The following is a 27,959-nucleotide window of genomic DNA, read 5'->3' on the forward strand; positions in this document are numbered from 1 at the left end:
GAAACATTAAAGGAAAAGGGAATGATGGTTAATGAAAGTAAGAGTAAAGTAATGAAGATGAGCAGAACAGAAGATCAAGTAGGAAACCTAAGCATAAACTGTAATGGAAATCAGCTCGAGCAGGTCCGAAGTTATGAATACCTTGGAACAATATTTCATCAAAGGGAAAATAGAGCCAGAAGTCTCAAATCGTATCCGAAAAGCAAATAATGCATACTATAAATTGAACCAGAGAATATTTGGGAAACTAGAAATAGGGAAGAGATTTGGCCAACGAAAGGAAAGGAAATTAGTAAGATAACAACTGTAAGCCGCGCGTCAGGCTAAGTTTGCAGCAGGTTTTATGTATCAATCCGCGCGGGAACTGAGCACGGAATCTTCCGTGCCAGTCTTGCCTCAACCGCCGAGCTGCTTACATCGCAGACACTGAGAAAATCCACAGTATTGCCAACCGCACAACACATCAAAACCCGCATGCATGTCAAGCGGAATATATTTGTGTTTCTTTTTGTCTCCTGAAACATAACATTTTAGAAGTACTTTCTGCGCATAAATTATTTAAAAAAATGTGTCATTACTTAATATAAATGCGAAATATCTTCGAAACATGAGAGTATTTTTCCCAGGGGGGCAAACAAGTCACATTTCCCCCAAAAGAGTGTAGTTCCCTAATAACATTGCTTAAATTTGAATTTATTGTGTTAATGCAATAATTAACACATATTATTGTGGCTAAAATGAAATTATATGTGTGAAATACATAATTTTTGGTTGACTTTCATTTTCCAGGTAGGGGACGGCCCCCTTGCCCCCCCCCCTTTCCGGACGCCCATGAGCATGTGTGTATATTTCGAGCACGCAAAAATAAAAATAAACAAAGATATAAGTAAACAACGACAGGCCCTCTTGAATTTAATGACAAATTATTGTTTTTGGTTTATAAAAAAATACGTTTATGAAAACCTTTGTTACTGTAAGACACACGCACTTCAAGTTATACCAGAAAAAAAAAAAGTATGATTTGTTATTGTGGATATATACAATCAGGTTCATTGTCTGCTGCTATTATTCTGGTTACAATTTATGAATCACTTCACTAAACCAGGATTCAAATCTTGGTCTGTCCATTTCTTGCTAATCATCCATCCCTTTCCTTGCACGGAACAGTAAATATATGCGCCTTCAACAAAGACGTCATTGCCGTCAGTGGGTGAAACAATAAGCCTCCCCCTTCCAATCTCCCTTTCTCGTCGGTTTCTTCAGCCCTGGCGGTGGTTTTGCATGGTGAGATATATATATATATATATATATATATATAAAATCAATATAACGCCCACGCCCCTCCCAGAGTTAAAGCACGTCTGGTCCAAATAATAAACATGTTTCTTCTCACGGGGATATCTTTTAATACCGGGGACATTCTTTTGTAGTCAAACAACAAACAATCGTTTCCTCTTCCTAAACTCAAACCGCAAATCATTCAACACCCGGGATACAGTTCGTGCGCCCATTGACGGAAAATCACCTCACGCCCTGTTTTACTTTGATCTTGTTTCCGTAAGGAGGATTATGCATTTTAAACAACTTGCTTGATTTGAAGAGCTTTTCCCTTCGGATGAAGCCCACAATAACACTCGCTGAACAGGAGACCTTGCTTGATTCAGCCATTCTCGCCGCTGTATAGCACGATTATTAATCACAATAAACATAGGGTTAAAATAGTGGGATGTGCAACACTGGTATCACGGATTCCACGCGCTCTGCAACGTATTCAGTCTTGCTCGACTCGCACTTGGGCTTCAGGGATTCCTCAGCTCAATACAAACTCCAGTTGGCGAATCTGCGGATCCAAGTTCGTCTGCACAGTGATTGCAACCGATCAAGTCCACACCTGCTAATGGATGTATTATTTTGTCTGTATTTTACAAATTAAATAACTGTTTTCTTGCAAGTATGCAGTTGTGTCGGAATAGAACCCGTCTCAGTGGAACTATACTCTTGCGCGCACGTTTGGATCTACATATGCGAAAACCTGCTGCAAGGTTAACCTGACGCTTGGCTTAGAAATGAAGTGCTACCGAAAGATAGTAGGCAAAAGAAGAAGAGATAGAGTAAGAAATGAAAGGATAAGGGAAGAGCTGGAACAAACATAATTGAAAACCATCTAATTAAAAGACAGATGAAATTGTTTGGCCACGTAACCAGGATGGAAGAGGAAAGGAAAACCAAGCAGTTGTTGGAGGCAAAACCAGAAGGAAGAAGGCCGAGGGGCAAACCAAGCAAAACGTATGAGGATATGGTGGAAGAATTAGGAAGGAAAAGAGGGAAGACACTCCAAGAAATAAATAAGATGGCCAAAAAGAGAGAAGAATGGAAACAGTGGGTTGAGGCATCCCCGACGATGTAATGGCATAAGGGGTAGAGAAAGAAGAAGAAGAAGTTCTCCCGTTCTACTGCGCTGATCGCGGCAGAAATATCTGGGTTTGACTACAGTTCTATATCGACGGGAAGGAACAAATGCAGAAAATATGTTGACACGTATTTGGATTTCTGTTTCACGTGCACTGTTGTCAAGAACGAAGACCGTCCTCGGTGTGTAATCTGCTTGAAAATGTTGGCAGCTGAGAGTATGCTTCCAAATAATCTGAAACGTCACCTGGAAACCGTACACAGTAGTTTAGTACGTAAGTCCGGAGATTATTAAGTCCGGTAATAAAATCTAGATATAGAAGCAAAATTAACGCCGAGAAGGAGCTCCGCGTAGCTGTCGAACATTATATCCAGCGTGACGAGAAACAAGATCACCCATCCCATTAAGATGAAAGTCAAAGCGAAATGAAGAGTGAAAGAGATTCATGCATTTGTTCTTGTTTGTATTATACACAGTCACATATTACGTTCAATGTCTTTGTTCTTCCAGAACATATATTTCATGTATCAATCTGTCTCATTTTCAAATGTTAGTAGCTAGTGGAAAAGTTAAAATTAAATCATAAAATACAGGACGAGATGTTCTTTCTTAAAACATAGCTACTACCTAATCAAACTGAATTTGGGCATATTTTTTTAAAAAAATGGTACAGGGGCGTCGCTCGGAAAATGTGACATATGAAGGGCGGCTCAATCTCATAAAGTTTGGGAACCCCTGTGCTACACTAAACAAAACATCAACTCTGACTATTCCATTTTAAACTTTAAACGCATGATGTTCCTTTCTCTTCTGTAATAACAATGAGCATTATAAAAATATGTGATCTTTTACACAGAAAAGTAAAAAGTAAAGTGTTCCCCTGTGCTTTGCACCACGCCATGAAGGCGTACAGGGTGTGTGAAGTTAGGGCCGCACAATTTCTTCATCACGGCCGAAGGTGGGGGTGATGTGATCAGCACCACACCACTGGCCGCCTTTACCCTCCAGAGTTTCCTCCAGGTACCCACTTTATACGACACTGGGTGGGCGCCGCTTGAACAGATGGAAAAAATCCCTGTTCTTCCCAGCCGGGAATCGAACCCGAGTCTCTCGTATGGCAGTCATACGCCCTAACGATTATTTTTTTTTTAATAAAGGAAAGCCTCTAAGGGGAAGCTTCATTCAAATTTCTTTTTCAAGACTTTTCAGGACAATCACGAACATCCATGTCCGAGCCGGGATTCAAACCCGGGACCCCTGACGTTGTTGCGCGATGTGCTAACCACTCCGCCACGGGGCCGACTGAGCTACAGCGGTTCTGATCTGTGAAGTCACTACAAGAACGGTGACATATGTACATTCAAAGAATGTTTAGCACGGATGGAGACGTGATTTCGCACCACTTTCGGTTAATGGAATTATAAGTTGTCTAGAATTATTGCAAACAATATGAAAGAACAATGTTAAACAAAACCAAGTATTTTTATCATGATATTTCCAGGAGTAATTATAATAAACAATGATCAATCGTTTCTTCATCTAAGTATAAATTTCAATTTTCCTATGAATGTGTTTAATTAATTTTTCCCTCCTTCATTCACTTATTTCTGCTGACAGAGAAACAAACAATAAAGAACACAAATGTCCATGCCACGACATAAACCAAGACCTTTCGTTGCCGAGAGCTGAACCGACAACGGGCTTGCGCGGATATTCAATATACGTATATCGAATTCCTAACTCTCGTTACATTCAGTACCCAGGTATGATTTGGTGATTTCTCTTGCATATTAGACACGTATGAAGTGAACATGTTATCAGGACCTGACCAGATTCCAGGAACGTAAAACAGGGCAGTAAGACTCCACCTTTTCAAGCTGCTGCCTTCGCCCATTGGACTATACGGCGTATGCTTTTAGTAGGAACATGAGTTCAGCCAATACGCAGCCAGTGCTCTTGCGCTGTTGCCAAACTAACTGCTAGCGGAAGGGGAACTCAGAGAATTCGCTGTGTCCAATATACAGCTTTTTTTTTATATGTAATGCATTCACATTATATTTGAGAACAGTAAAATAATATAGTGACTATTTCTACTCTCTCTCTCTTTCTGGCTCTACAGCCCTTGGTGGGCCTTGGCCTCCTCCACAATCAGCCTCCATTCCAATCTATCATCAATTCTTCTCCTCCATCCTTTAATTTTCATTGTCCGCAAGTTTGCAGCGACGTCATCTATCCATCGAAGTGGTGGTCTGCCCTTTCTTCTTGCGTGGTGAAGCTTTTCTTTCAACATTCTTCTTGGCATCCTATCGTCCATCATTCTCTCCACATGCCCCAACCACTTTATTCTCTGGGCTTTGACAAATCTCACTATATCTTGGCCTTTTATTAAATCATCTAGCTCTGCATTATATCTTATTCTCCAGTGGTCATCTTCCTTCACAGGTCCATATATCTTTCTTAATATTCTTCTCTCAAATATTCTGAGGGCATTTTCATCTGACAGTTTCAAAGTCCAATTATCTGATCCATAAGTGACAACTGGTCGTAACAGTGTCTTAAAAATTTTAAACTTTGTATTTCTTGCGATCAGTCTATTTCTAAACAACTGCATATTTGCAAAATATGCACGACTGCCTGCCTTAATTCTTTCCTTTATTACTTTACTCATATCATTATCACTATATACCATTGTCCCCAGATATTTAAAACAAGGAACTCCCTCAAACTTATTATCTCCAATTGTCAGATCTTGAGGTGCTCTTCTGATCTCAGAGTTAGACATTATCATATACTTTGTCTTTTTTTCATTTACATTGAGCCCTATTTTTATTGCTTCTCTTTCCATTTGCTCATAGATTTGCTTAAGTGTTCTTATTGTTCTAGAAATGATTGTAACATCATCTGCATATGCACATATTTGACTGGATTTTCTAAATATGGTTCCCTTTTGATCAACTACATTCATTACTTTGTGCAATGCTAGATTAAATAATACTGCCGAAAGGCCATCCCCTTGTTTCACTCCTGACTATTTCTACACAGGATTATAATATCCTATCAATGCAGCATATAAGAGAAACTCGTACCTGAAAGAAGAGTGAAGGTATTTATTGTAGAGGAACTGCAACATCATCATCATCATCTCTCTCTCGTTTCTGTTTTCTAGCATGTTTCCCAGGAGATTTGAATAGGGGTTTACCGATTTCTATGGGAGATATTTTACCCTGTTTTATAATACGCGACACAGCATGCAGACCTGCACCACAAGATTTACCCGTGAGTCCTCGACTATGAGAAAACACTGTTTCAGCACGCACTTCTTCCGACGCCAGTCCCTTGAAGTAAGAATGTACTTTAAAAATTAGATTTATCTCTTGCGAACGTATTATTTTTACTCTTGGTGCCTGTAATAGCCTACTGGTGCTAGGTTTCGAGAGCGACATTATTAAGTAACACTCACGGAACACATACTATTGCACAACTATCGAACATAACGATTATATTGCAAAGCGCGCTACGACGCCAGAGGCTCCAGGTTCGAATCCCGACCCGGGAATGGCTGTTTGTAAGTGTCCCTTCATCAATTTCATCATATTATCAGTCATCCTCATCTTCGCGATTAGCCAAAAGTGGCAGAAAAGCGAAGTAATATAAATTAAATCAATCAATGAATAAGGACTTTATTGAGTCCTCTCGCTCTGACAACTGTTCTTCGTGGCGTACAAGTAAAATAATTTTACACCGGCCTTGCTACGAAAACGCCGCACTCAAACTGACTCAGACTGATCCTGAACGCCGACGATAATGAAGGGTCATTGTGCATATTCAGCTGAATATAACGCCCATAGCTTTTCCAAGACACAACAACTCAGCAACGTCAACACGGTGGCAACGAAAAAAAAAGGACAGAAGGAAATTAAAAGGGTTATTGTTTGTGTGTGTGTGTCGAGACGTTCTGTTTCCCGTGTTTCTTCAAGAAGCGATATCTCCGACTGTAGGCGACGGAAATTTCATGGGACTTGCAGTCAGGTTCAAAATGTTTTTCCCCATCTTATGATGAACCTTAAAGTGGCGCGTTTTATGAAAAAAAAAAAATACAGAACACGGCGTTTAACTTGCGCGCCGCAGTATCCTAACTGTAAAACATTGCACTCCTGCCATTGGCTGGTCGCCACGCACACCCTCTGCGTGGCTCCGCCCGACATCGCTTCTAAAAACGTACGCAGTTTTCTTTTAGGTAGGCAATGGATCTTTTAGTGACGCTACGACTTCCGGTGATTTTTTTGCGACTTGTGATTTTAAGCACCTTTTGTGTCAAGATGATTGAACTAAATGGAAATCAGTTTTATTTCATTTCTAACGCATTGTCAAAGCGTGTGTAGTATTTTGATATGCGATAAATGTAAGATTTTTTTGGATGTCAAAATCAAGGTTGTCATTCAACGGATGTCGCCAGGATATCCAGATTTATATATCTAATGGATGTCCAATGAATATCCAAAAACGTATATGCAATACTCTATATCTCATGGATGTCCAGTGGATATAAAAACTGGATATCTAATGGATGTCGCTTGAAGATTTGCGTTGTATGGGATGATGCTTGTCCTATAATATTCTACAATCAAAATTTCAATTCAGAAATGGTTGCCTTTTCCTAATTTCAAATTTACATGCATGCCCAGAGAACCTATCCACAAATGAAGGGTGTCTTTTTAAGAGTGATAGAACTTTCGATAGGGATAGCTGTCATTTGTTTTGTTTTGATGACATGTTGTTTTGTCATTTCATATCAGTGAGCATTGTCAAATGATCATGGAAAGACTGACGCCGCAACAACGTTTACAAATTGTGTGTATATATATCCAAAATCAATGTTCTGTTCGCCAAACGTATAGAGCACTTCGGAAATATCGGTGCTGTCAGTGAATTGGCCTCACAAGATCATTGGACCTAACGCCACTGGATTATTTTCTTTGGGATATCTAAAGTCTCTGGTTTATGCTGATAAACCAGCAACAATTGACGCTTTGGAAGCCAACATAACTCGTGTTATTAACGACATACGTCCCCAATTACTTGAAAAAGTGGTTCAAAATTGGACTGATCGAATCCGGTTCATCACAGCTAGTCGTGGTGAACATATGCCGGAAATCATTTTCAAAAAGTAAATGTCAGAAAGTTATCTTTCAAATGAAAACACAATTGGCTTCAAACTTATTTTTTTATGTGTTTTATTTCAATTCAAAGTTCCATCACTCTAAAAAAAACACCCTTTATAATGAAAAACGGAGGGAGTAGTGGCAGATAGTCCTCGATTTGACCCTACTGCATATTTTATCATCCTTTCAACATTTTCACAACACAGATTCATTCTACCACTTCTCATCCTCCGTTTGAAATGGACAGCCTCAACTATCCTCGCATTTCCTCATATTTTTAGAGCAGTGTAAACATGAATATATCAAACTAAATGATGTTTCGATGCGAGTAAAAGTAAAATTGAAAACCCAGTGGAAAATTAATCAACATACTATGTACTACAAAAACACTGAAATTTTCAAGATCCTGTAATGAAATGGCTGTTTTTTGGGGGGTGAAATACATGCTGCATGGAACCTGAGGGAACAAAAGCTGCAAATTTGGTCATAATCGGAGGGGGGTTGCGGTTGTCCGTGATAATATACAGGGTAGCTGGTAGATTATAAAAACTTTCAGGAACGCACTAAAAGTTATCGCCAGAATGTATAAATACTCCGCTGCCATAGACAATCTTTTGCAAAGAAATCATGCTCAAGAAAGTTTCACTAGACTACCCACAACTTACATAGGTTGATGAACTATACATTTTACACCCTACATGTTCCTATAAATACTTATTTTACCCCAAGGTGGGCACATTCAGGTAGGTCAATCAGCTTGTATATTCTGCAACTTGAGCATTGCTCTTTTATGTTAGAAGATTTTTTCACCTAGAACAATAAATAACAAAAAAATTTGTAGTGACAAATAAGCGCACATGTAGCACAATTCCAGTATGTAAATTAAAAGTGTGTTAAACATGCGGAGTTCTTGCTCATTCTATTAAGATGATTAGTTACGTGTACAATCTGTTTCAATTGTTTTCGTTCTTGCCTTTTAATTAAATTATTCTGTATATCTAAAAGTTACTTTAAAGCGATTCTCCCATTTTAGTTTAAAAAAGTTATCTGAAGTTGAAAAATCACCTCTGTACCGAAATCTCAAAAACTAATAATAAATTGTCAATTTATATAAAAGTAAATGGCGATCGTCTCGCTGTGACATCTAAAATTAAGCGATCACCGCCGGAAATGATGTCCAAAACTAACAATAAACCTCCATCAAATCTACTAAACGCACGGCCATGAAATTAGGCGCGTGGCAGAAGTTCGCGCTGTTGCCACGTCGGAGCACAACCCCGTGTTCAGAGGTTTAAGAGAATGAAAGATCTCGTTGTAGAGTTGGTCTTTGTAATCCATGTGATACAAACTGACAGTATTTACTCCAAAGGTCATGGATGACACAAAAGTGTCCCGGAGAGAGTTGCCACACAGTACACGGAACCAGCGACTTTTGTCCCGTTCTCGCTTTGCTTTTTCCACACGTGGCACCAGCGCAATTCTGTCCAGCCGCCAATTTTCATGGCCGTGCGTTTAGATGACAACTAAGAAAAATAATCCAACCCCCCTATGAGATGTTATTTATCCGCCGCGGTATCCTGCAGATTTATACTTTTCATTGTTCCGATATTCTTTCTTCTGCTACAAATACGCTCCGTGCCAGATTCCATGGAAATCAAGTGCGTGGTTGTGCTTCTACCAACGTTTGTCAACATAATGACGTCACTTCTTATCAACCCGTTGACTAACAATGATTGACCGGCCTGTACGTAACCGCCTTGGCATAACCCATTCCACCACATGTCAAGATATGTTGGTCCTTACCTGCTTCAGAAACTGGATCCGTGGGCAAAAGTTCAAAGGAACTATTCATTGCACACCTGCAAGGAGAAGAAAGGAACTGAATGGGTTGTTTAGGTGGTATCCGCAAATTATATAGAATATTTATTTCTGAAATGCCAGCCCTCAGGCTGTACGCATACATACCAAGTGTGAGTTTACAATTATGTAAAGAGATAATGTTCCATGAATAACTCCATATCCATACACACATATACAGAGTAGAGTTCGTGTTCACTCTACAGAAGAGGAACGTTACGTATTACACCTATACATGATGGAAAGCACAGACGTCACTCCTGCCCCGAATGCTGTCCCCCTATCCCTCCTGTGGCATGTCATACCCTTCATTTTCCCTTAAAGCTTGCAAAGTTTGCCTTCGTTCCTTACAGATAGTGTTCAGATAGATACCTAGGGCTCTGATGTCATGCTGCGCGTTCTCCGTCGGCAATCTCTCCTGAATTATCGTACGCAGAGTTCTTTGTATCCTGTTCGCAGCCTCGTCTGCGCTGTCTGTTCGGAGTTGACCATGAACACTGGACGAGAATGTGCTAGATCGTCTCAACATCACAACACAACGCACATTGCACTCTCGTCCAGCCCCTTCAGCTTGTTCTGCCTCCATTCACCCATCAGTAACCAGGCTAGTTCACTTCTTTCTGTCATTGAGCAAAAATTAATGTAGCCCTTTCTACCCCAGCCTACGACCAGTCCCGGCCTCTATGTTCCGATGAGCGCCACTTACTCGCTGCATTCTGCTATTATCTCCTGCTTACGCATATCCACGCGTCTATCCTTAATGATATGTAGCAGCTCCAACATACAGAACTCACAACATTATAGCAGAATAGAAAAAAAAAATAGTTGACACAGGTTACAATGAATCCGTGAGTAACTTCTCGTATGTTGTTTTATGAAATAACACTGTTAAATGATGCAAATTCATTGACTATGATTCACGATCTTCTGACCTTTTATCAACATCCAAAGTCATGTCACGAAGGGGCCATGAAAAATGAAATATTTTTATGTAAACCTGTAACCACCTACGAAGAAACCATTGAATATTATTCAGATTTTGCAAGAACTCGGCTCTTGACCTTGCATAAATGAAGGGTGGTTTGTGGAGAGGAAAGAGGAATAGAATTGAAAATACTTCCCGGACATTATTTTATTCATAACGATGCTCGGCTATTGTTATTGTCATTTTTAATTATGATTAATGGGTTTTTATGCTAATTAGTTAAGAGGAGCGTGTAGGGGAGAGGAGGACGGTAGATGAGTCATGGATGACTCATGCGCACGTGTGAGTTTGGATTTATTGACTTTCAATTAGTGCACAAAAGATACTATTATGTGTCCCGTTGTTACCCTAACCTAACCTATTATTGTACTTTATATATGCGTTACAACTGGATATGAGTCACGGACGATTTATGCCGACGAGGGAGCTTGGTTTTAATGGTTTTCCATTCGTGCATAATAGATACCATTATGGAACCCGGTTCCGGCATATTCTAACTCAAGCTACCCAGTTCCGGCCTATTCTAAGTCAGTTTATGCTTTTCTTATACGCGAGGATGAGTCAAGGCTGATTCATGCACTCGTGGGAACTTGGAAGTTAATGCGTTTTATTCACTAACGAGGAGACGGTTCCGGTCTATTCTAAGACAATCGATGGATTCAGGCAAGGTTTGCAGGCGTCGATGACGTCATGAGCGGAAATTTTGGCATCGGTGCTGGATCATATTAGGTATAATTAAGGATCTGGATTTATACGGATTCAACCGGCCCCAAAGTGATCTGGGGTAGAAGATATTATAACACAATATATGGCGTTACCCTATGTTTGCTTTAAAGGCGAAGAAATTGAACGATGTAGCCTATATGAAAACGAAGTATACGGGCAGAATGCATGTTATTAATAATAATTGCTCTTAAAAAAGGCAACAACACGTCGAGTGAAAGGCCCCTCTACAAGGTTGCGGATGAAATTCACACCAGAAAAGAAGAATATTTCCCCCACCCCGAACCGCGGGCGAAGGGAGAAAAAAGTCCATTATTAGGTTACCCCTCGGTCTTCTTCCGGAGCTGAATGGGATAATGTAGCGTGTCGCCAATATTTTAACACGTTTGTATTGATTTTTTTAAGGTTCCAATTTTGTTTTGCGGAAGTAACTTAGGCGGGTACAACTTTCGTAACGTTGTAAAGACTATTTGACCTAAAGCGTAAGGAATTTGGCTGAACTAGGAACAATCAGGCCCGTGTCCGTGACTGTACATGTACACGCACGCACACACACATACAGGGTGTCCCAAAAATAAGCGGCATAACTTCTGGAACGTGTTCGTCACATGTAAGGAATGAAAATATTCTGATGTACATAGGTCCGGAAATGCTTGGTTTCTGAGACATAGGCTTTCACAACATGTGCTAACCGCAATGTCTTATCTCCCACAGGTTACCTGCAACACAAGATACTATTTAATTCAATGTGACTCATTCCATGTCAATCACACCCACCGATTCAGAATTTGATGATACTTGTTGTATTTGTTAATACTACCAAGGTATGAACACATGCAATTTTTTTCTTCTTTAGACCTCATAGTTACTGAGAAACAGGAGGCTCAAGTTTCATAATTTTGCATGGCATGCATTGGTCATTGCCGAGGCCATCGTGGTAGGCCGCAGTGGTTGACAGAAAAATATATATCCCAGTGTCAAATATACAAATCACTTTGAAACTTATTTCTTAAGTTCATAAATACGTATATATGTTCCATAAAAAAATGTCACCAAGATTCCTTTGCACTGCGAGTCAGAAAAAAATTTTGTAATGCATGTAATGCTCTGTTTTTTGTGTCAAAGTCTCACGTTACTAAATTTGCATTATCACTATGAGACACTACAGTTACCACGCCAATGTTTTTTTTTTTTTAATTGAAGCTTAAAGTATGGCTATGCAATAAAAGTAGTGTTATTCGCACTACATCTATTAGTAAATCATCTTCAAACAATTTTTATGTACTTGGATTTGGGATCATTCCATGCCAAATCATCACCAAAAATGAACTTTTCATTTGAGATTTTCATGAAATTTGGTGGGATGGTAGTGGACATGAAGAATCTTGCATCGTCGACCCAATCACAAAGTTTCGAAAAAAAAAAGAAAGAAAAGAAGCGAAATTTGAGATATTTTACCTACGTGTAGAGTATATGATGGTCCCCACAATCTGGCAAATTGACGTGCCTGAACTATCACCCGTTTTCGAGATATTTAGTTTTTTAGGATATGTCAAAGTGTCGTATCTCAGCATTTAACGATAAAGTTATTGTCACAAACTGTCGTATCTTGAGTTACGTCTTCTTTGTGACGAAAATTTTCCAGCACAAACTGAGACAACGCCCGTCTGGTCTCTGGTTTGTTGACACCATCTTTCTCGATGGGAAGATAATATTTTTGACATTGACCGAAAAGTTGGACATACTGTTGCAAGTAAAAGGTTCTAACTTTGTCGAAAACCGAAAAAGAAACCCCAGAAGGTTTTACATTCATTAACAATGGCAGCGGCGGCTCAAGGGGGAGAGCCGCCGTGCCATGGCACTACCCTTAGAAGAAATGCATACCTAGCCCAAGTATTGTTAAATTAATACATTGATAGTTTACAGACAAGGAGATTCGAATCTTGCAATCGGTCAAGCTGACGTGACGACCGCCCTAACCACAGACTAGATATGAACCGCCCCAACCTCCTCACTGCATCGCCAGCTGTTTCATACCCTCGGCGAGGCAGCGGTCCGCGCCAACCAAGAGCTTGCCTAACCAAGTTGAAACAAGTGCAGAGGGTTGGAGAAGTCTCAGCGAGTAACATTTCCAACATGAGCCGGGAAGAAGGTGGCAGGGGGTGGTGTTAGCCCATAAGACACGAGCCGTGCCCGTTTTCGCTTGGCACAGCGAGGGAACTTTCGCAGTGTTGACACGGTTGCCATCTTCAGAGATAAGTCGCTAAATACGATGGATTTGTAAGACCCGTTGGTGAAGTAATTCTGCCAACTTTTGGAGAAACGAACCTAGTATTTTTCCAAAGTTGAATGAACATTTTGATAATAGATAGATGCGCCTAGAGGGCCATCCAGACTTTTTAAAAAGATAAAAGTAAAAAATCCTATGGTGATGCGAGTTTCCTTTGGCATTTCGACAATTTCTTTTTACATCAAATGTCTAGAATATTTTCAACATCCAGTTGGAATACGTCTGCATGGGGGAGGAGAAGGTGAAAAGATATGTTTTCCCTTCCTCTTGTAATTATGTTTTAGTGAAGTGTCCTGTAGTGTAAAAAGATAGATTAGTGAGTGAAGATGAATCGTATTAGTGTGTTATTACTTAAACACACACTGTTTTCCACGTTACCAAACGAGGATAAACATCTTGGCCAATGGGGCAACCTCAAGGAGGGGGCGGGGGCATTGCGGAGTATTTTTTTTTCGATTTCTTGATCACGTTGGCACTACCCATCATACTTGCCGCCGGCCGCCACTGAACAATGGTACTTATGTACATTGTTTACAGTCTACGACACATATTTCTATACTTGCTTACCTCTAGTAATTTGTTACTAGAAAAAGAAGCAAGACGGAAATTTGAGATTTAGTGTTGTGTCCACTAAACAATTGATTTTTTTCTAGTGAAAATACTTTAAAACAAGTTATGAAGTTAAATTTATTCGAAGCGAGAACAAAAGAACAAGAATCGTGATTATTGCTTAATGTAAGAAGAAAGTTGTGCCTGTACCAACTGTATGCATTTAGTGTGCTGCGATCATTTAAAAAAAGACATAAGGTGCAAAAATAATCATAAACCAATTACGATTTTTAAGAAAACAACCACTCCCTTTGACGATCAGCCAACGAATCCTGAATATTTGTAAGTCAAGAGTCAGAACAAGATTGGTCTGCAAAATTAACACATATAAAGAAGCTGATAGACTAAGAAGTCAAGGTTGGAATCTTAGAACGAAGAAGTTTGTTCCTCAGCACCGTCTGAGATAACGATATAAAGAACTTGAGTGTAAAAAGATTGGAAAAATGTGTCGACTAAGATCTGGTGAAGAAGAGCAAATATGTTATGTTATGAAAACTCTGAATTCAAAAGATAATTTATTGCTAGGTTTGTTTCTGTTCAAGACACAAACTTGAACAATCAACGAAGTAGCTCGTTGTTAGAAAAATATCAATATCTTCTCCCTTCCTCTACTATAACCTGACAAGTCCCAATATGCGCAGATCGCTGCGGAGCACTTCCTATTACATCATCCTCCCCACCACTCTTCTACGTACTGATCTGGCCTTGAGAGTACCAGTGGTGCCAACTCAGCAAAATTAAGCTAAAACAAATATGATAAACGATTTTACATTGACGGTGCTCATACGTATTATATCCAGAGGCCTGCACAAGACCTGGAGCAGACCCGTTCGCGAGACATCGCTCCTGAAATGCCATGCAACCTGCGCAACATCCTCGCTTGAGCAGCTTGTATGCCCACCTGCCCAGATCGTTCCTGGCAGGCATTGTAGACCCGCCGGGTACCCGCAGTCTTACGATACCTAGTAAGTCTCAGTTCGTTCTTTCCATCAACTGCAGGCCCCTCCCTCTGCATGACGTAGTTGCTTCGAGTAGAAACTGCACCGGGCCCACACCGTTCTGCAGTGTTGCCAACTGCAATAGATTTTCACTACTTAAAAAAGGGAACTCAAAGCTTCGTAACCCACATCACCAATGAAATGAGATTTACGAATGTTGCTACCCCCCCCACACACACACACATTGAAATAGGTTTTCCGTGGCACAGGATCCATAAGTATATGTCGTAAATAACCAATATACGTATATATAGTGATATAGGGCAGGACTGAAACATGTCACGTTCGACGCTGAGGTCGCGAGTCAAACAACACACTGTTCTACTGCGAACACCAGGGCCGTAGCCAGCCAGGGGCATTGCCGTTACCCTCGTTTGGGGGGGGGGCAAGTACTTGGATAAACGTAACAACAACAACAATCACAATAATAGTAATAAAGTAGCATGAAAGGCATTATTATCCTCATAAATCACGCAAAAAGGGGGTAGAAATCGGTTCTCACGCATTTGTGTTGAAACAGAGGATTAGAAACATTTTTTTTCAACACGTCAATTTCACATTAGCTAATAATGGAAAACAAGCACACAAACTATTTTTGAAAGAAAGAAAGTGCATGATAAATGCATTCCGAATGTACATACATATGGCATGTAAAATTTCCATCTACAATATTTTCTTTTCACATGGAGCGACGTATTACATAATTAATTCATCCAACTCGTAACAAACCAACATTAATAGCAAATAATATCACGGGCCGCCATAGCATTCTCTGTTTTAAAACTTTTCTCACTTAGATCGTTCGGCGCTCAGGGCCGACTCCCGCTACCCCTTGCTACGGCATTGAACTTGATGAGACTTGTACTTTAATGTTTGACCCCCACCCTGACCCCTCCGCTAGACAATTTCCGTCTAAGGTTGTGAGCAATGCACCCTGCCTCCTCTGGTTGCGCCACTGCGTGCCTTGTTAAGGCACCATGCAATGAAAAACAATTAGTTTTCAGTGAGGAGATTTTTGTTTGCTCGATCGTTCATTTAGATAAATGAAACTGTAATATTGCGTGCATTTCCTGGCAATAAAATAAAAACTGCTTACGCTGAACTGAAATCGCTAAGTATATAAATTCTCCTTGGAGAAGAAGCTCCTCCTAGGACTTCGTAGGATTTTGTAGCTACGTAAGTAGGCAACACTGGCTGCAGCCGTCCACGTGGTGATGAAACACCTGGAGCGACACGCTGCCGGAGGGCTGTTTCCTTCCAGCACGTTTTGCAGGCGCCCGGGTCTTGTTGAATGCCCAGGTACCTTGTAAGCGCAGAGCGCCTTAAAGACCAAGAACCCGGGTAAAGACGCAAGTCGACTCGTTGCCGTGGGCAGGCGAGCAGGTAAACCTGTTATCGCGTGCAAGCGGGCAGTGGGTAGGTAAAAGGCAGACTATGCTGGCCTCTAATTATATCAGTTTATCAGTGGTTCATTTGATTTAATCCGGTCTTTGAAAATGCGTGCGGTGCGCGGATCGTAAACTGTAGTATTACCCATGCGCGTTAACGTTTATAACGAAGAGAAACTACAGGGTGAATGACTTCATTTTCTGAGTGCGACATCGAGCAGTGACCTTTTTTTTTTTTAAGCCGAGTGGGGTGGGGTTTCTTTTGTTTATCGTACAACAATCACTACGAGAAGGCAATCTGATTACACACTTGCCTGTGTTCTTTTTTAAAGTATTGCAATGTTCTTGCCCTTTACTCTTGGCTGCATATTTTTGAAATGCAAAAATCAAATCATGCCGAGTCCAAAGAAATCCACAATCTGCTCTGGAAAGCCCCTTAGAGGACAGGCCAGAGAAATTGTTTACCATCTTACAACATATTTGCGAAATCAGAAGGAGTTACTTAAACTTAAGTATAATGTTGTCGAGTACACAATCGCCGCCAAGGGAGTATCTAAATTATTGGTTTCTCAAGTTTTAAAAGAATTGGATTGTATTGATTTGTTGTTTTAAGTCAACTTTATGCACAGTAAGGCTAATCGGGACTGGACCTACAGTTTAAAGTGGGATCCGAACCACTATGTGCCTCCACCGGGAATCGAACCCGGGACCCCTTGCTTACAAGGCGACGACGCTACCACTGCGCCATCGGGGAGGCCAAGTTTTAAAAGAAGGAAAAGAGTCGTTGGCGAAAGGTGAGCTGAATTTCTGTACTCCGACAGGTAGAAAACAGCCCAGGAAAAAGCGAATACAAATTTCGTTGAAAATCCTCCGACCATTCCGCTCCCTCCAGGTTGCAACACTGCGAACCAACGTCGCCGCGGAGAATGGAGTGGGGAAATGTGGTGTGAGCTGCGGAACAGCTATTTGCAGCGTAGGTCACAAGACACAAATATCACAACACGAGTTTTAAGTCCACTTTGTGCAGATAGGCTAATCGGGACTGGACCTACAGTTTGAAGCGAGATACGAATCACTGTGCAACATTCCTTCACCGGTGTAGTTTCACAAAACACGACAAATAATTTAAGTGTGAATTTGACTTTATATTAACCCACAAAATTACTGTGCACTATCTGCTGAACCTTTAATGATTGAAAATGAAAACTAAATATGACCTACATGGAAAATTGACAGATCGTCAGAATGCACTGATAAAGAGGATGTGAGAATTCTTTCCTTGTCAAGTACCAATGTGAGACCCGTTGAATCTGATTTACAACAAGTTATTTACGTGTCTAAATGCCAGGAAACTGCACTATGTTATAAACAATAATTTGTTAACTACAGTTTCACGGCATGCAAGCACTAAAGACTGTAATTGCTGCTAATGGTATGACTCGTCCAAGTTTGACAGAAATGCTTATGAATCAATCACTGTGTTTCGCTGCCACTATAGGATCTACATTTCCCCTTTCTCACCTAAATCAGATAAAAGTAGAGAATGAATGTGTTGAAGCACAGTATCAAAGTTCTATTCTTATAGTTGAATGCTTCGTTCCAATCGAAAAATTACAATCATTTTCTACAAGTATTTTGTAACAGTTTTTTTCATATTTTCATGGAAAAGCAAGGAAAAATAACGTGATAAACTACCACAATAATACAGCATTATACAAATAGTAACAACAAGTCAATACGCTAAAATATAATGCAAGAAGTTGCTCAATCAAGTAAAGACGCACCTTTAAAAAGGTGACGTAGGTATCTCAAGCGTTCGGACAGACACCACACTCGTCAAAAATTGTCGTATCTTGTTCATACTCCTGTTTATACCACTAGATACAACACAATATTTGAGAATATTGCTTGAGAAGAAACTTGAATCTTCAGTATACGCGCATCCAAAATATTAGTTACAGAAGTGAAATGTTATTTCTGTAGTAATAGTTTTAAAATGTGTGAAAATTGAGATACGACATTTTGTGATGAGGTCAACGACATATGCAAAATTTTAGTCCTCGGTGATACACGGTATTCATACAGCAGAGTTGCCAACATTAAAAATTATTCTTACAAGGTCAAGTAAAACAATTCATAACTTTGCTTATAATTATGGTATAACTTTCATATTGGGCTTGTTTTGAAGCTAAAGTAGGATAATTTTCATAAAAAAATATTTTTATATGAAAACATTTAAATTGTTATTTCAAGGTCACATGATGTGACCTTGAATATCCAAGCCCGAACCTATGTTTACTTTTTTCCATTGTTTAAATATGAGGAACACATTCCTGAAGCTATGCACCTTATTTTTTTGGACACCCTGTATCTGCATGTGTGTGTGTGTGTGTGTGTGCTAAACCCCTCCCTGAAACTCTCGTTTTTGCATTTCAAATATAAATGACATTTCTACGAAATTTTTAGTGCAAAAATTATCGAGAATTAAGGATTTTTAATACACGATTATTGATTGTTTGGCATACACAAAATCGGGATATTATTTCCCAAATTTCAGGGTCCCACATACCCCTAGTGATTTGCAAAAACTTAATACAAGCGATAACAATTTCTCCCTCACTTACAGGTTAAAAATTAAACGAGGTTTTCACAACTTTGAACTTTTCAAGCAATATTCTTATTACTTATATTTATGTTGTAAATCTCTGGTTAAAACGTCGAGAAAATTATATAAATTGCTTATTAATTGGGTTGTTTGACGTCACTTGACGATGAGGAACATCATACAACACTGGGTAAAGAGAACAAGAAAACGACAGGGAGCATCCGTGGCCTTTATTTAAGGTACCACTCATGCAATCGCTTGGAGTGACCGAGAAAAAAAACCACGGAGAATCCTCACTCAGGAAGTACGCTTGCGAGATATCAACAATCTCCTAGAAATGATTATATTGACTTAACCCTCTAATAGTTACTATAATAACATTTATGTTATGCCGACCTCCATTGAGGAGTGGTTAGCACAGCGCGATACAACGACAGGGGGGAGGGTTCGAATCCTGGTATTGGCATGGGTGTTCTTTGTGAGGGTCCCTTCATGAACTTCATCATGCCATTACTCATCCTCATCGTCGCGATTGGCCAAAAGGGACAGAAAAGACAAGCTAAATAACAAAAATAAACAAAAACAAAACATTTGCGTTATGATCACGTGTTGTCGTCATTTGTGTGGTTCAATAATTTCTAATAAACGCTCCATAGGTAGTTGATCAAAGCACATTTATTTTCCTCAAATTCACTTTACGTTCATAGGCTAATCGGAACTTGCCTTAAGTTTGATTTTTTTATAAAGTACACATTATGCACATATAGTCCAATAGGGACTGGGCCTACAGTTTAAAGTGTGATCCGAATGTCCACCGGGACCCCTTGATTACCATCGGACCTGTATTGAAGATTTGCGTGTGTTCCCATCTATTCATATTTGTAACTATCGGGAATCACAATCAAATCTGCTTTCCGTGATTAGAAATAAATAGGTGTTTGGTTGACCTTTAGAAACAGTTAGGACCAGTGGCGGCGATTAGGTGGGCGTGGCAGTTGCCCCCCACTTCTTACCCCCCACGAAAACCTTATATACCAAAGGAAAGTAAAAGGTTTATAGTAAACTGTCCTTCCCCCCTTCCCCCACCGTTTTGGAACCCAATCGCCGCCACTGGTTGGGACACGTAATAAGACAGGTTAACTGAGGATCAACAATCAACAACTTAACCGCTGATTCATCGGAGGAAAATTACATGGTCGAAATGAAAACAATTAGTCGTTACGTGTCATCAGTTGACGGAAATTAACGTTACGTTCTGACTAGTTATCATACAGTACATTATGTTAGCATTACAAAAAAATATGTCTACCTAAAAAAAATAAGATAATGCACAAATGATTTATGCTTCCTGTATTAGGTCATACTCTTCTGAAATAGTCGCGGGAAAAAACAACTCGATCCACCCAACTATTGGGCGTGTCTGTTAAAACTGTTTAATAAATACACTCTTACTAAGTGTATGACTCATAACCGTTCCTTATTTATTTCCCCTTGCTCTCATTAGAAATTGACATCGCTAACATATTTCAACCTACCATGTAAACAACATGAACCTATTTCGATCACTTCCTCACAACAACAACACGTTTTGTGTTTCGAAAACTGTCCGTAACCTAAACTCGCAACCTGTCTCTTCGCATTAACCATTCCGAACAAAACAATTCAAATCAATAGCTTTTAGTATTCTTGACAGTGTTGTTGCATTCCCGTATGATAAAAATGGCAAATTTCTAAAACTGTTATTGCAACACTGGTTTACACCAGTGTACCACTCATGACTGAGCTGGCAATGTATGTATACATACCAGTGATCTTCTATAAATATATGTTGTACTCGTATTCTCCTCACATCCTATTTCGAGTCAGAAAATTTCACACGATATCACACGGAAACTGAGTCGGCACCTATCGGCAAAGTTCCCAAGCTCTTTCCCACCACCGTTCCTAGTACTAGTGGTGCACTAGTCTCTTGCGCAACTCACGACCCTTTTCACTTCTCTCTCTCCACTGTCCGCCATGCTAGACGACGCAAACAAACAATGACCTCCGGAACCAATATGGCCGCCTATTTACTTCAGGTTCCATGAGTATTCTAGAATCTAGATCGACGCAAGCTCCCTCGCATGACACTAACGGAGGATGGTGGAAAGTGGGACACGTCACGCGATCGTAGCCCTGCCATTGGTAGGCCGAGGATCGATAGCGCCGCCTACTAAGCCTTGAAACTTCCGACTTCACTGGTTAGATAAATAAACTAAGCAGTGAAGTGATATTGAAATGGGATAACTCGTCACTCTCCCCTCCTCTTTCCCCCCACCTCCACTACCGGGTTCATGCAATTATCTAGAGGAGGGGAAGGGATAAAAAAATAACTACCACACCATAAGAGCTACGTATAACCATTTGTGCTACAACTCATCCATGACACATGAAAGCACTTCATTATTTAAAAAAAAAAAGTGAATGTTCTCTCGACTGCACTAGAGCCACCACTCGGTAGGAATGAAACACGTAACCTCGGAACACTTACCGCATAAAATCATACAGTGCTACGTGCCAGCCACGTTGGAAGCAGACGATGATCCCAGAAGAATAAAACTCACAGTGAAAGAACACGTAATGAACACTTCAAAACATCGAACATAGAAAATAAGAACCTTGACGTGTCAATACAATGGAACAACGTTGTTCTCAAGGACCTTTTTTTCTTCACCGGCTAACTTTAACACAGAACTGGACCGAGCTAATGTTACGAAACTGCCTCAATTCAGTTCTGTAGGCGAGGCTAGCTCTGGCTCTGCCGTCAGACTTGGAGGGGAGGGAAGGCTTGAATAGCGGGGAAGTGAGGCGCATAAACAAGACCTTTAAATTTTAAAAGGCTGCAGGTGCCACGTAACGTAACAGATGTTCTTGATGTGTTTTGGTGACGCGGGACGTGCAGACCAGAACAGATGTTTATCGTTTTGAAATGACAAATAATAAGCGATAAGAAAAAACATATTTCGTTTATGAAAAGTAAACAATGCAATTTTATATCAATTAACAATACAGATATACACAGTATTTGTGAGCAAGTAACGTTATCGGTTAACTGTAACGTTAAAGCGTTACCTTTCTAGGAAACAACAGGGTGACCAAAAAAGTTGGGTAACTAAATCTTTGATCCATAATTGCACGTAAATTCCAAGAGATAATTCCACCGGGTTTTCTTTTAACAAATCTATGTTTATTGAGCTAGCTTTTACAATACAGGGTGTCCGAAAAGTTGCCTCCACTTAACTTTGATCAGGTGCACCTCCTTGGTGTTAAGTGAGAGATGAACGAAAGTTTCTGGGTATTGAATGATCATCATTTGGCGTGCTTTTAAACAGGGACCTGTAACGTAACACAATTAATTGGTATTTGTCACCGTTCCGCGTTATTTCCGTACAGGGTACCGCGTACCGGCCCAAGTGTAGTGGACCGTTCCAAGGAAAATACCAGAACCACTTGGTAAGGCAAACAGTAACGCTTTTGCTCTACCGTTCCGTTCGTTACCGAGAGTTTCGGGGACGACAGCTTTGGGTACACAGAGTGCAACGTTAAAATACCCGTACCAGAAAGCATGGAACATAAACATTCTCTGAATACCGGTTACGTTACGGTACGTACCTCTCCTTAGAATCATACCGGTACAAATTCATGATGGGTACACCTGAAACTTTGGGATCCGGTACAATTGTAACAAAACCTATTTTCAACAATCAAATGGGTATTTGAATGTATCACGAAATATATGTCACGTAACTCTTCACTTTAAAACATTCATTGTCGAATTCTTGAACAATCGATAATAACTAAGATTATTGGAGGTTGAGGGCAATGCATATAAAAAAAAATATGAAATACTGAGATTTGTTATTAATAACGTTATTTTTATATAACAAACAAACGTGATATTAGGGTGCAAGGTGATGCCAACATATTGAAAAAAGTTATTTCAAGCAAGATATTCAAAGTTCGACATGATGATAGTTTAATTAGAATATTACCGATTAATACATCAAGAAAAAAGTGGAAATTAATGTACGTCATATTGAGAAAAGTTACCTTTCAACTTACAGATCTTAATTCGGTTTGACCTATACTAATTAGGGCATTGCAAATCAACATGATTTTGGTAAAACTGGAAATTAGACGCCATATTGAAAAATGTTACTTCCTTAAGATAGAGAAGTGAAATTCGGTTTGGTGGTAGCTTATGCTAATTGGAGCATGGGAAATCAACATGATTGTAGAAAACCGCAAGTTGATGGACGCCATATTGAAAAATGTTACTTCTTAAGATAGAAAAGTGAAATTCGGTTTGGTGGTAGCTTATGCTAAATAGAGAATGGCAAATTAACATGATTGTGGAAAACCGGAAGTTGATGGACGTCATATTGAAAAATGTTACTCCTTAAGATAGAGAAGTGAAATTCGGTTTGGTGGTAGCTTATGCTAATTGGAGCATGGGAAATCAACATGATTGTAGAAAACCGCAAGTTGATGGACGCCATATTGAAAAATGTTACTTCTTAAGATAGAAAAGTGAAATTCGGTTTGGTGGTAGCTTATGCTAAATAGAGAATGGCAAATTAACATGATTGTGGAAAACCGGAAGTTGATGGACGTCATATTGAAAAATGTTACTCCTTAAGATAGAGAAGTGAAATTCGGTTTGGTGGTAGCTTATGCTAATTAGAGAATGGCAAATCAACATGATTGTGGAAAACCGGAAGTTGATGGAAGCCATATTGAAAAATGTTACTCCTTAAGATAGAGAAGTGAAATTCGGTTTGGTGGTAGCTTATGCTAATTGGAGCATGGGAAATCAACATGGTTGTAGAAATCCGCAAGTTGATGGACGCCATATTGAAAAATGTTACTTCTTAAGATAGAGGAAAGAAATTCAGTTTGATGGTAGCTTATGCTAATTAGAGAATGGCAAATCAACATGATTGTAGAAAACCGCAAGTTGATGGAAGCCATATTGAAAAATGTTACTTCTTAAGATAGAGAAATGAAATTCAGTTTGATGGTAGCTTATGCTAATTAGAGCATGGGAAATCAACATGATTGTAGAAAACCGTAAGTTGATGGACGCCATATTGAAAAATGATACTTCTTAAGATAGAAAAGTGAAATTCAGTTTGATGGTAGCTTATGCTAATTAGAGCATGGCAAATCAACATGATTGTGAGAAACCGTAAGTTGATGGACGCCATATTGAAAAATGTTACTTCTTAAGATAGAGAAGTGAAATTCGGTTTGATGGTAGCTTATGCTAATTAGTGCATGGCAAATCAACATGATTATAGAAAACCGGAAGTTGATGGACGCCATATTGAAAAATATTGCTTCTTAAGATAGAGAAGTGAAATTCGGTTTGACGGTAGCATATGCTAATTAGAGCGTGGCAAAACAACATGATTGTGGAGAACCGGAAGTTGATGGATGCCATATTGAAAAATGTTACTTTTTGACATAGAGAAGTGAAATTCGGCTTGACGGTAGCATATGCTAATTACAGCGTGGAAAATCAAATTGATTGTGGAAAACCGTATGTTGATGGACGCCATATTGAAAAATGTTACTCCTTAAGATAGAGAAGTGAAATTCGGTTTGGTGGTAGCTTATGCTAATTGGAGCATGGGAAATCAACATGGTTGTAGAAAACCTCAAGTTGATGGACGCCATATTGAAAAATGTTACTTCTTAAGATAGAGAAATGAAATTCAGTTTGATGGTAGCTTATGCTAATTAGAGCATGGGAAATCAACATGATTGTAGAAAACCGTAAGTTGATGGACGCCATATTGAAAAATGTTACTTCTTAAGATAGAAAAGTGAAATTCGGTTTGATGGTAGCTTATGCTAATTAGAGCATGGCAAATCAACATGATTGTGAGAAACCGTAAGTTGATGGACGCCATATTGAAAAATGTTACTTCTTAAGATAGAGAAGTTAAATTCGGTCTGGCGGTAGGTTCTGATAATTCGAGCATGGCAAATCAACTTAATTTTTTTAAAAAAACGGAATCTGATGGACACTATAGCAATTCTATGTTGCTCAAAGTTGAGAATACTTTCCTCCGGAAAGTTGGGAACCAAGTTTCTTCCTGTGTGGGCTCTTCTCTTCCCAGCCAGGGAGGGACCAGGACGAAGGAATGCGAGAAGTGACAAATGAGCCAGCCCTGTATCCCTTCGACTGGACACGGTCCATCGTCGCCGAACTAATTTATGTAACATGTGGCAGAAACTGGAGGATCCAGAGAATGACCAGGAGATGCTATTCCCACGGTTTGGTAAAAACAACGCCGAACGATTTCATTGGGCCAGGGGGACACGTGATCAACAAAAAGCTACAGTTTTGGTGAAATAGTTTGAAAGAAAGGACAGTGTGCGACTAGGCTCGAAAAGGAACATTATCCTCCAAAGTGCGTGACGAGACTTGGAATAGAGTAACTTACACGGTAGAGTGTGTGCATAAGAGTTCGAACCCGGGACAGTATTGTGTTATAAGTGTACAATCGTGTGTGGCGATAAGTGCCAATCATGTGTAACAAGTGTATCCTTTTTCTTGTGTAAGTATGTTAGGTTTATGTCTTTATTAATTAAATATGTTAAAATCTATATTTGTTCCCCTTATCTGCAAGAGGTAGATATTAAGAATCTGATCATTGGTAAATGCAACGGGTAAACAAGACCAGGTAATGTTAGGTCGAGCTCTTGGCTCGTAAATTCCCCTAGCTTCCCTGGCCGAATCTTGGAACGGACCGTTACTAAACCACCAAATCTGTTGCAACACCACATTGAAAAATATTGCTTCTTAAGATAGAGAAGTGAAATTCGGTTTGACGGTAGCATATGCTAATTAGAGCGTGGCAAAACAACATGATTGTGGAGAACCGGAAGTTGATGGATGCCATATTGAAAAATGTTACTTTTTGACATAGAGAAGTGAAATTCGGCTTGACGGTAGCATATGCTAATTACAGCGTGGAAAATCAAATTGATTGTGGAAAACCGTATGTTGATGGACGCCATATTGAAAAATGTTACTCCTTAAGATAGAGAAGTGAAATTCGGTTTGGTGGTAGCTTATGCTAATTGGAGCATGGGAAATCAACATGGTTGTAGAAAACCTCAAGTTGATGGACGCCATATTGAAAAATGTTACTTCTTAAGATAGAGAAATGAAATTCAGTTTGATGGTAGCTTATGCTAATTAGAGCATGGGAAATCAACATGATTGTAGAAAACCGTAAGTTGATGGACGCCATATTGAAAAATGTTACTTCTTAAGATAGAAAAGTGAAATTCGGTTTGATGGTAGCTTATGCTAATTAGAGCATGGTAAATCAACATGATTGTGAGAAACCGTAAGTTGATGGACGCCATATTGAAAAATGTTACTTCTTAAGATAGAGAAGTTAAATTCGGTCTGGCGGTAGGTTCTGATAATTCGAGCATGGCAAATCAACTTAATTTTTTTAAAAAAACGGAATCTGATGGACACTATAGCAATTCTATGTTGCTCAAAGTTGAGAATACTTTCCTCCGGAAAGTTGGGAACCAAGTTTCTTCCTGTGTGGGCTCTTCTCTTCCCAGCCAGGGAGGGACCAGGACGAAGGAATGCGAGAAGTGACAAATGAGCCAGCCCTGTATCCCTTCGACTGGACACGGTCCATCGTCGCCGAACTAATTTATGTAACATGTGGCAGAAACTGGAGGATCCAGAGAATGACCAGGAGATGCTATTCCCACGGTTTGGTAAAAACAACGCCGAACGATTTCATTGGGCCAGGGGGACACGTGATCAACAAAAAGCTACAGTTTTGGTGAAATAGTTTGAAAGAAAGGACAGTGTGCGACTAGGCTCGAAAAGGAACATTATCCTCCAAAGTGCGTGACGAGACTTGGAATAGAGTAACTTACACGGTAGAGTGTGTGCATAAGAGTTCGAACCCGGGACAGTATTGTGTTATAAGTGTACAATCGTGTGTGGCGATAAGTGCCAATCATGTGTAACAAGTGTATCCTTTTTCTTGTGTAAGTATGTTAGGTTTATGTCTTTATTAATTAAATATGTTAAAATCTATATTTGTTCCCCTTATCTGCAAGAGGTAGATATTAAGAATCTGATCATTGGTAAATGCAACGGGTAAACAAGACCAGGTAATGTTAGGTCGAGCTCTTGGCTCGTAAATTCCCCTAGCTTCCCTGGCCGAATCTTGGAACGGACCGTTACTAAACCACCAAATCTGTTGCAACACCACATTGAAAAATATTGCTTCTTAAGATAGAGAAGTGAAATTCGGTTTGACGGTAGCATATGCTAATTAGAGCGTGGCAAAACAACATGATTGTGGAGAACCGGAAGTTGATGGATGCCATATTGAAAAATGTTACTTTTTGACATAGAGAAGTGAAATTCGGCTTGACGGTAGCATATGCTAATTACAGCGTGGAAAATCAAATTGATTGTGGAAAACCGTATGTTGATGGACGCCATATTGAAAAATGTTACTCCTTAAGATAGAGAAGTGAAATTCGGTTTGGTGGTAGCTTATGCTAATTGGAGCATGGGAAATCAACATGATTGTAGAAAACCGTAAGTTGATGGACGCCATATTGAAAAATGTTACTTCTTAAGATAGAAAAGTGAAATTCGGTTTGATGGTAGCTTATGCTAATTAGAGCATGGCAAATCAACATGATTGTGAGAAACCGTAAGTTGATGGACGCCATATTGAAAAATGTTACTTCTTAAGATAGAGAAGTTAAATTCGGTCTGGCGGTAGGTTCTGATAATTCGAGCATGGCAAATCAACTTAATTTGTTTAAAAAAACGGAATCTGATGGACACTATAGCAATTCTATGTTGCTCAAAGTTGAGAATACTTTCCTC

General features: G+C 39.6%; 1 protein-coding gene across 4 annotated transcripts in view; it reads right to left on the minus strand.

Annotated features, from left to right (window-relative positions):
* Positions 1-27,959, minus strand: part of LOC145980421 (uncharacterized) — a 157,497-nt gene that overhangs the window by 105,924 nt on the left and 23,614 nt on the right. For 2 of the 4 annotated variants that reach the window (XM_083113506.1, XM_083113507.1), the window contains exons 1-2: positions 20,833-21,058; positions 9,376-9,431 (exon numbers count right to left, since the gene is read on the minus strand). In XM_083113506.1, the coding sequence (XP_082969632.1) occupies positions 9,376-9,424 (49 nt within the window). In that variant the 5' untranslated portion in view covers positions 9,425-9,431; positions 20,833-21,058. Of the gene's footprint in view, positions 1-9,375; positions 9,432-20,832; positions 21,059-21,557; positions 21,777-27,959 lie in introns of those variants that run through there. The other 2 variants (XM_083113505.1, XM_083113503.1) reach the window with 2 other exon arrangements.

Source organism: Lepisma saccharinum, chromosome 27 (assembly GCF_977018435.1).
Source record: "Lepisma saccharinum chromosome 27, izLepSacc3.1, whole genome shotgun sequence".
Classification (NCBI taxonomy): Eukaryota; Metazoa; Arthropoda; class Insecta; order Zygentoma; family Lepismatidae; genus Lepisma; species Lepisma saccharinum.